This window comes from Haemaphysalis longicornis, unplaced genomic scaffold (genome assembly GCF_048455015.1).
Source record: "Haemaphysalis longicornis isolate Haplotype H1 unplaced genomic scaffold, Haemaphysalis longicornis Haplotype H1 scaffold_7, whole genome shotgun sequence".
In the NCBI taxonomy this organism is placed as follows: Eukaryota; Metazoa; Arthropoda; class Arachnida; order Ixodida; family Ixodidae; genus Haemaphysalis; species Haemaphysalis longicornis.
In genome coordinates, this window is record NW_027526422.1 from 104,836,782 (window position 1) to 104,847,248 (window position 10,467).

Here is a 10,467-nt window from a genome sequence, read left to right on the forward strand (position 1 = left end):
GCCGCAAACTTTATCCTCCCAACTTCCTCACACCTTCCTTCGTTTGATTAGCCGCTAACATGATTGATAAGCTAGCATAATTTATAGGCTGCTAACGTCCGCTGATCTCGGTCCATTGGCGACATGGTGTCAAGCCAAATATGCGAGTAAGTGTTCCAGCAACACTAACTGATCAACAATGCAAGCAGGAAGCGTGTGCTCCCAAATCGCGCGCTTAGATAATCAGCTGCGCTTAACTACGCTTTTTTGCGCATGCGCAGTGCCTAGGCAAAGTGGAACCCTTGGGAGCATAATATAAGTGGTGTGTCGCCGCATAAGCTGGCAGTTGTGCAGCAAGAATGTCGGAAAGCAGAACCCGAAGCCGGTAAGCTGCAAGCGTGTGGGAATTTGTTCTCGTCCAGCGTTTCCGAAGTTAGGGCTTCTGAATCTCGGAGTGTAGCGTTGACGTATCAACAAGGGCTCCATCTGTAGGATATCGGTCCTAATCTGAGCGTGTTATTTCTGACCGCATATTTCCAAAGTAGCATGTTATTCTGCAACAATCATTAAAAGGTAGGTTAGGAGCTGATCTTCAGCTATTTTCCACGCTGAAGTCGTTAGTCGCCGGTTGTTAGTAGCCGAGATCCAGCGGCTATTAGTTTTATGATGCATGCCTTATTGTTTGTTCACTTCTTGTACAACTCGCAGGTCGTCGCTAGAAGAACCGCTCGAACGACCAGGTGACCGCGTCAGACGCGAAAGGGTTCCACTGAATCCGCATCACGTTCCGGCTCCTGCCGCCCGCCATCCTCCTGCACATGTTTCGCCAGTGGGCAGCGATGCTTCCGACGACTTCCGGCCGTTTCCCCCGGAGAGCCTCTTAGACTCGTGCACAAGGAAGGTCGCCTTTATTGTTGGGGGAGTGATATTTTTCATAATTGTCGCCTCTGTGCTGTTTTATTACCTCGGGCTCCTCCGAGGACGTTCCGACAACCCCAGTGGGCCAGTCAAGCCAACTTCGCCGTGGCTTCCCTGGCGAGACCGCACCGACGACGTTGGCGTTCCTCGGATATTGGTTTGGAACCGCCCTTCTTCGTCTCAAACAAGCGCCAGAACCCAGTGGCTATGGAAGACTCCGAGAGCGTGCTCATCTGAATCTACGCGTGGCCCTCGCAGGGAATGCGAGGTCACGAACGACAGGGACCTTTTGATGAAGAGTGACGCCATCCTCTTCCACGCCAATCACTTGAACCGCGCCGACATTCCCAACTGGCGTGCCGACCTTCAGATGTGGGTCTTCTGGGTCCACACGCCCTTGCCCCTTGCAGACACCAGTGAAGGGGCGAAGTCTGCGCTGGCGCTCCCGGACATGGCCAGGCTGTTCAACTGGACCACGGGCCACCGAGACGACGCGGACGTCAAAGTTCCTTACAGGACGTGGACCTGCCGGAACCGAACGGGTAGGAAGACAGGGCAAAGGGCAACCGAGGGTGCCACAGCGGGACAAGTCAATGGTGCACAAGGAACCGATGTCGCCGCCTCGAATAGGATGGGTACAAAGAAAATGGACGCAGCTTGGATTCTGGCCGACTGCGAACTTAACCGCTTCGATCAAGCACGAAATTCCCGTTCCTCTGAGGCCAAAGGCGACGTTTCTGCAAGAAACGCCGACCATCCAGTCTACCTCCGCCTCTTTCCTGCCTGCGGAGCGGCCCAATGCACCTCGCCAGCCCGCTGCGTCCGCCAGATCGCCCAAGACTACCACTTCATCATCGTCTCGCTTACGCCCGAGTGTTTCTCAAGCGCCGAAGAGCTCATCTACGACGCGTTTGAACACGATGTGGTCCCTGTCGTGCTTGCGCCACACGACGCTGTGCTGAACCTGCCTCCCAACTCCGTCGTCACCTCCTCGAACCTGCAAGGCTACGGGCAGCTATCCGGTTATCTGCGCTCCCTCTTGGATGACCCTGTGAAGTACGACAGTTACTTCGCGTGGAAGCAACATTGCACCGTGGCGACCCCCGAGGACGATCTGTGCCCTCTGTGCGAGCGCCTGTGGGAGCAGCCCATGCGGAAGGGCGCCAATCTGGACGCTCTGCAGTGGTGGACGCTTCGCTCGAGGTGCGAGGATGAGCCGCTGTTTGGTCTCGACTCTACTTTCGAACTGGACATTTAGGCATTTGTAATCGCGAAGCGCACGTGGTGCGTCGTTGCTACCCAAACTCACCTTCACAAGCTACTTAAAAGTGTGGCTTTCGCATGCGTTCTAATTGCTTGTCCTCAAATGACAAGAGGCTTCTTTTAATTAGAATTTATCCAGTATTTATGTTGTGGTGCTGTCTATTACCCCTGCTCCGGGACGCAATAAAAGAGTGGCTGCACTACTACTTCGGCTCGTCCTTTCGGTTTCCTAGAGCTATATTGAACTGAGGGTTGCGGAACGGATGGCTTTGTCTTGCCGTACATAGGCAGACCCGGCGGGTCTAGCCCCAGTATACGCAAATATGGTACGCGAATACCTTTCCTATTGTAGGCTTTGTGCTGATCAGTATTCCAGCATTCCTACCGGTTCACGCATACACCGTAGATAACATGTTAAAGTTGTTCTTCCCTTGCATGGAATTGGTTTCCAGAGCTCGCGCTTTCGAACCAGCATTGGCGCACGAGATGTTGCATTCGCGTGGTCGTCATATTTCACGTACGCGCTAAATCGCGTGTAGCCAAAATTACCGCTTCTTAGGAAATGAAAGCAGTCAGATCAAACAAACGATTAAACTTTGATATATAGTGCTCTAATTTATTGCGGATGCATTGCCCGGAATCACTTACTCGTACTTCTAAGGCCTTAAGGAAGGCAGAGCACGCAGATACCAACGCATTGACGCGCTGTGCCGATCCCCACGATCGCGCTCTGGGGCAGTCGCAGCCGGAAACCAGCTAAAAGCTTCCATTTTCAACGGTATTTGCTTCGGTTCTAGTAGAACACTGCGATTATAGCACGACGTGCCAGTTTCCACAGGTACAAATGGACAATCCCACCAGACAACAGAAACAGCGCACATGGGTAACAGCAATAAACGAAGCTCCTGGAATGCTTTGTTTGCATTAACATGTGTAATTTACTGGAGTCTAGCATGACAGTTCGTGTTTCAATTATCGTTCGTTGTATTTTTTTTTTCGTTCAGCGTGCAGGGCCCCACACTTGCAGTATAGCTGTCCAAATTGGGCAGACGTAAACAAATATCTGCCTGCGCGTGCAAAACTGGCGCCAATGTGTGCCATTTCCCTCGGTCAAATCGATCGGTAGTAGGTGCGGGTATAATCAACCTGACCTGCCGCGGTGGCTCAGTGGCTATGTGCTATTCATAGCCACTCACGGCGCTGCGCTATTCATCCGGAGGACATTGTGGGTTCCATCCTGGACGCAGTGGCTGCTTTTCTGGCGAAGCGAGAAGTTAAAACGCCTGTGTGTCGAGATTTCGAAGCGTGCGAAACATTCCGAAGTGGTCAAAATTAATACGCAGTTCTCTACTACAGCACGCCTCATAGCACAGGTGCAGCTGCGGCACATTAACCCCCGTAACCTTTTACGAAGTAGCATATTTCTCACCCCCCACCATTCAGTTTTCATTCCCGTTAAACCGATTTTCTCGGCGCCGCTTCGGGGCTCCTCCTCGCGAATGCCGGCCCTTCTTTCACAACGGTTATCCCAACGGTTATTCCCCTCGCCACCATCGATGCCTCTTTCGCAAGTTGCACAGTCGGCTGACAGTGGCCGTGGCACCGTTATCACATTACAGCGGAGAATCAACAGCACCGCGTATGGGTGTGAAAACGCCCGAAAGCCGCCACCGCCGCCGCCGAGAATGTAGCCCCGGCCTTTGCCGCCTGAAATTCCCCCTCACCCACAAGCTTCGGGTCCCTGGGCACTATTCGTGACTGCGCAAATTCACGGTGAATTCACCATGTTTTTTGCGTAATCACAACGTAAGCAGTCGGTGACGTATTGCACGTATAGCTATGACGACATGCACTGTAAATTGACGCTTCACTCACGAAGATCACAACCAAGGTATCAAATATTGCGCATAAAAGATATAAAAACCCTTGGCATGCATTATAAAAATTAAGGCGGTAGCTGAGGTTGGCAAGGGAAACGCTTTTCTGCAGGTCAAAATTGGCGTCAACACCACAAGGCGCTGGAGTAACGTTGATCCAAAAGCGAACGCAAGGGGGATGTTGAGGTAAAGTGCATCACACAATCTTTTTTATCCTATCTATTTATTTATTTCAATCGCTTTTAGTAACGTAGTTGAACTCTCTACTTTAATGCGAGCTTTGTTACGTTATCACCTTCCCGGCCTCCACCGTGGCAAAGCTATTGTCTGCTGCCATGTTAGAAGTTAATGGCGTGATCACAGAAAAAATGGTCCCAACCATCCCTTGTATGCATGACGCGTAAGGGCAGCGAAACGCTATGTCTGATAACCTCGGTGCGTACCCATTCTGCCGATTCACTCATTCGTCAAGCTGGACTTCAATCAGTGCAGTAATTCATAAAACAGTCACTTTTCTTTGTTATTTTTCTCTTGAGTTTGATCATGTTACCCAGCAGCTTACTAAGAGGAGTATGGGCAGATGTCATGCATTGGGTTCTCTTTGTCATGGAGAGGCTTGTACTTCCCTCTTAATTTACTGTTACGCCAAACAAATATATTTTTATTTTATTGCGAAACATAAAAGCGAACTACGGCACGTTATTTGTATGCTCCGTGATCGCTGACTTGGAAACAGTCGAAACTATTATTCCTTTCCGTACAAAACATGCTGTAAAACGCGGTTCGTGCGAAACTGCGCCAGCTGCAGATTCAGGGGGTTTTCACGGCTACGGAGGTCGGTGAAATTGTTTGCCGTATTTCAGGGCGACAGTAGCCGCCATTTTAAAGCTGTTGCGTAACATTACGTCACTTTTACGCAGGCTGAAGTTGCCAATGTGTGACGTAATCGTTTTCGCCAGCTGTTTAAATTACGTCATGCCTTCTCAGCCAATCACAAAGAGTGCGTGGCATAAAAGCCGCATTGTTGTTGAATTGCCAAGACGGGCGTACGTTGACATGTCCGCTGTATTTAGTGTAGCTTTTTATTGCCGGCCGAAAATTACGCGCTGTCAGTATAGACAGATAAGCCAAACTTTAGAACTGCGGCCCGTAAATAGGGAGTTTTAGTACAGCGTTTGTTGCCTTTGTGTACAGTAAACGCTAAATTTTTGCGTCACGCTACGTAAACACCGTGAAAAGAATTTTAGTAGAGCGTCTCATCAGTTTTGCGTAGCGACACGCTATTGCTTACGGCGCCATCTGTCGACAGTTTTGCGAAATGACTGGTTGGCTCATCTGCCAGCTTAGCGCTGGAGTGCTTGGACATTTTACGACTATCAAAACAAGTGTAAACAAACGCTTTCCAGTTATTATTGAATGCAACACGGTCATAACACGACATGAATATTCTCTTACCTGAGTACGTTTCACAAGAAAAGTGTTGAAATCCCGTGGCACTTTTCCGTGCACAGACAACGCTCTGAACCGAATGCCCGGGTTTGACGCATACATTTTATTCAACTTCAAAGCAATGCAGGGGCCAAATTCTCTAAAACGACGGGGCGTCGCTTAGAAGCGACGGGTAGCGCCATGCAAATGCATGTGTTCTGGGGTCGGGGCCGTCGCTTTGAGCTGTTTCGGGACGGAGCAGCCCTTTAGAAAAGCACTGGGGCAAGAGCACGAAGCGACACTCACTGCCCTCCGTCGCTTCGCTTGTCGCTTCGTGCTCTTGCCCCAGTGCTTTTCTAAAGGGCTGCTCCGTCCCGAAACAGCTCAAAGCGACGGCCCCGACCCCAGAACACATGCATTGGAGCTGTTTCGGGACGGAGCAGCCCTTTAGAAAAGCACTGGGGCAAGAGCACGAAGCGACACTCACTGCCCTCCGTCGCTTCGCTTGTCGCTTCGTGCTCTTGCCCCAGTGCTTTTCTAAAGGGCTGTCCGTCCCGAAACAGCTCAAAGCGACGGCCCCGACCCCAGAACACATGCATTGGAGCTGTTTCGGGACGGAGCAGCCCTTTAGAAAAGCACTGGGGCAAGAGCACGAAGCGACACTCACTGCCCTCCGTCGCTTCGCTTGTCGCTTCGTGCTCTTGCCCCAGTGCTTTTCTAAAGGGCTGCTCCGTCCCGAAACAGCTCAAAGCGACGGCCCCGACCCCAGAACGCATGCATTTGCATGGCGCTACGCCGTCGCTTCAAAGCGATGCCCCGTCGTTTTAGAGAATTCGGCCCCAAAGATGCGTTTCGATCGAACACAACGTCACAACATGCGTTGGAAGTCTGAACGGCGATTGACAGGCGATCGGCTGCCTCCTCCTGCCCGTCGTAAATTCGGGACTCACCTCGCGCGCGGTTTGCGGGGACGAACGGCAAGTCACTTAACTCTGGCGCGCAATCCGAGAAGACTTTTAGCCACGCATACTGCACATACCCAAGGCGAGGTTGAGTCGTACGTCGCTAAACAAAGATAATCTAGGGCATGGGAAGCACTGTCCACTCGCAGAAGCACAACGTCGCATTTCATCGCGAAGCGACGGCGTCCACAACACACACACAGCTTCGGTCGCTGGCAGGCTACAAAGCTTCGTTCGGACTCTCAGCGATGTCACGACGATACAGAGCTGCGCGAGGGCGACGTGCTAACCACGCGACGTATTTAAAAACACATGAGCAAAGAACTTGGTCCATCGGAAGTGAATTACTGTCCACAGAAAAGCGGAACCGTGGATGGCTGTCGCGCTACTTCCCGCCACGTTGGAAACGGAAGCGGCCTCACGCACTCACGCTATTTTGCTGAAATAGCGCCCGCTATTCTTCTCTCCGCTAAACGCAGAAGCGGCTTAGCGTACGGCGCATGCGCAGTGCGAACGGCGCAAAAAAATAGCGTATGCTAACTGTTTGCGCATGGCTGCGTACGTTATTCTAAAACTCTCTAATATCATGTAACGTCAAAATGACGATAGCACACATAGCCGCTTTGTCAACCGGTAGCACGTGACCAAAATTCAAAGCCAATCAGAAAAGACTTCAGGCAAATTCACAGTTCACTATGAATTTGTGCAGTCGAGAATAGGGCCCCGTGCCTGTTGAAAGTAACTTGCCCGTTGGAACGCCGCGTGAGCACATAATTCTTCTTTAGCTTGAAAGCCATTCCGAGCGACCCTCGCGTCGCGTCGGCGGCCCTCGTTGACCAGCTGGCCACATTTCTGCCGGCGGATAAGTAGTAATAAATCTTAGACTTGGCGAATATAAAGTCTTTCTCTCTCCTTTCGCCGGTTTATTTCACGCCTAATTATGCGCCCATCCCAGTTGCTGGTTTAGGCATGCACGGGTGTGGGATGGAGGAAGGGGCATGTACGCACAGCAGGGCTTAATGCCGCTGCCGATGACATACCCATTGTGATGATGGGTCATTTAAACGTGGGAGTCTCATGGCTGAATGCGCCCGGTCAGCTTTCCTCCGCAATCGAGCGGTTTGGGTTTCGGTTGGTGGGTCGCAGAGACGATAAAATGCCTACGACTGGGCAGCAAAAGGGACACCAATGTGTGTGTCCGCTAGAGTAACGGTCGAGGCCTTCGAGGTATTAACTCACTATGGTACGAACGCTTGCAACAAGAAGAGGCTTGGAGGAAGAACAGCAGAAACTTAAGAAGCCTCAGCCCAAACGCAAACGTGAATGGGCAGGAAAACAACGGAAAACTGCTGCCGCCGCCATTGCCACCTCAAGTTCCAGCTGGTCGAGCAGCTGCGAATACCTCCCGGATGAACAGCAACTGACCCTCCTGGAACGCCGACTTGGGCGAATATCACTTGTGTAGCTTGAAGGGCTTTCAGAGCGACATGTCGGACAGTGCATTTCACCCGCTCATGACTGGTTACCGGTTTATGCGTGCACAGGTTGGCAGTGGGGGGAGGGGGGGGGGAGTTGAAACGCGCAGCTATAGATTTTCTGCCCTTACTGATGGCATGTCCGTTGTGTTGGCGTGATGTTTAAACGTGGCCGTCAAACAGCCCAATGCAACCGGTTCGGTGTCACCTGCGGTAGATTAGATTGGGTTGGCGTGTTACACAAACAGTAAGATGCCTACGACGCGGGAGGGAAAGTACGCTTGTCCGCTAGGTTAAGGCTCGGGTCTTTCCAAATTTCATTCAAGTCATTGGCTAGGAAGTATGCTCAGTCGTAAATTACAAACAAACGTGTCTTGTTTCGTGCACTCCATAAATACAGAGTGCACGAAAATTCCGAAAATACAAAAAATCTTTAACCATTTGGCCGACATTGTAAAATGGTGGACATATACGTAATGACAAAAAAGACGATAACACTCACGCAGTCCCTGCCTACGAGATGGATATTGTACAGCTTGCTGTACCCCAAAGTTGCCCACAAGGTAGAAAACCCAAAACTGCCATCAAGACAGTGTATAAGGCAGCCCTGAATCAACTAATTTTCCAGCCCCTCAAAGGGCCCTCGAACTGGGTCTTTATAACCCCTTTGAAGGAGCCAGAGAAACCACGCTCTTGGCAAAAAAAAAGAGCGCCTGGAAAAAAACAAATTCAAGGCGGGCTATCGCACGGACAGAGAGAGAGAGGTGGGAAAGAGGGGGAGAGGTAGAGCAAATTTAATGAACGGAAGGAAAACACAGTGAGGTCAGCCTCATCGTATAGGCTCTGGCTGGCCTGCTGCTCTGTGTGAAGGTGGAGGAAGGGGGAAATGAGCATAGATAGAGGGTGACACGTATGATGACAGAGATAGAGGTGAGGGTATAACTATATATAAGCGGCTGCATGGAAGACATCCCAGACATGTCAGCGACCCGGCGACTCTCCTTAAACTATACGCCATTGGTAAAGCTGTTATCCACCTCTCCCAACCAGCCCGTCCCCTAAATATCTATACCGACAACAAGAGGGCATGTCGACTCTTAGACTCCGGTCATATATCCCGCTCGGCGGCACACCTGTTCAAGCATATTCAAGGAACTGTGAAGCTCTACTGGATTCCTGGCCACGCCGGGGTACTGGGAAACGAAAAGGCTAATCAGCTTGCCCGAGACGCATACATCCGGGCTCCCAGCAACGGCTGCCAAAGTCCGACCTCTCTGGAGCCAACTCACCCGCAACTTCACCTTAAAGAACACAAAACAGCGAAACGACTACTCCCAGCTCCCCACCCTAACCTAACAAGACAGCAGCAAACCCTATTCCGACAAGCACAAGCCGGAACACTCGAAACACCTGCGAGGCTACATCTCATCAGATATGGCAAAGCAACACCCTTACCATCATGTTCACAGTGCAAAATTACAAATACCCAAGACCACATTCTTTGGCAGTGCCCCCAGTACATCCAAATCAGAAAACAATACACTAGAGAGTGGCTGACCTCACCTAGACGAGAAGAGGAGCAACGCGGCCTGATTGACTTCATTCAAGAAGCCGTCAGCAGAAGCCTGGACCGAGGCCTCTGAATCTCGCAGCGCTCCCTACAACTCCTCCTCACTTTCTACCTGTGAATAAAATATTCTCTCTCTCTCTCTCCTTAAACTCCCGCCACCAGCAGGAAAACGTTACCCCAACTTCTGCCTGCACAAGGTCCGGTGTCAAGCCAAGATCAAATTCCTTGAAGGAATGTTATAAAACCATGAAAACACATGTTTAGTTACACCGTTATGTGCGGTAGCACAAAAAAAAAGGTCGCAGTACACTACAGTTCGAGTACATTATTTGACAGGAAAGAATAAAGCGGAATGCGGAACCAGCCTCTTGAGTATCTGCCAGGCCGAACTATCGAATAGAAGCTTAAGCAACATTACAGACTCTCAAAAGGCGATCATACTTTTGGCTACAGACAGAATGCGTAAACGCTTCAGAAAGATTGTCGCATTCCCAATAAAGAAAGCTGGCATCCGAAGGACACCTGGCCACGAGGGGTGGGCAAGGAAATACGGCAGTCGACCCAGAAGCATGCTAATCCACATACCGCGTTTCTGACGCCACAATATCAAAAAGCCTCTCCTCCTGGAATTAAAATCGGCGCCAATATTGAATCACCTGGTTTAAAAAGTGGCAGATCATTAACACCTCACCAAGGAAGGCCTGCGAAGATATCCTGTTAAAAACTTCATGCACTAACTTTAAACCAGCTCTCCAACCAGAACCGAACCGAAAACCGCAACGGAGCGCGAATTTTCGCCCGGAACCGAACTAGAACCGAACCGAACCCATATTTTTTCCGACATTTTGTAACTGAACACGAACCGGAACGAATCGAAGGAACTGTTCCGAACCTAGTACGGAAATGGTTAGTGAAGCGGTTCAGGGAACGGTTAAAGTGAACGGAAAAATATCGATTCCGTCTGACCAACCTCGATATTTTTTGGGTCCTTGACA

General features: G+C 50.6%; 1 protein-coding gene across 1 annotated transcript; it reads left to right on the forward strand.

The window, feature by feature from the left end:
- Positions 1 to 208: 208 nt before the first annotated feature.
- Positions 209 to 2,367, forward strand: LOC144146765 (alpha-(1,3)-fucosyltransferase C-like). Its single transcript, XM_077678694.1, has 2 exons — positions 209 to 364; positions 688 to 2,367. Exons 1-2 carry the CDS (start codon positions 339 to 341, stop codon positions 2,153 to 2,155), a joined length of 1,494 nt encoding a protein of 497 aa, XP_077534820.1. The 5' UTR covers positions 209 to 338; the 3' UTR covers positions 2,156 to 2,367.
- Positions 2,368 to 10,467: the final 8,100 nt, after the last annotated feature.

What these genes read in the sequence shown, in the direction of transcription:
- LOC144146765 (XM_077678694.1), top strand. Translation starts at nt 339, where the DNA reads ATGTCGGAAAGCAGAACCCGAAGCCG. An exon ending in GAAAGCAGAACCCGAAGCCG is followed by an intron (nt 365 to 687) that starts GTAAGCTGCAAG and finishes TACAACTCGCAG; the next exon opens with GTCGTCGCTAGAAGAACCGC.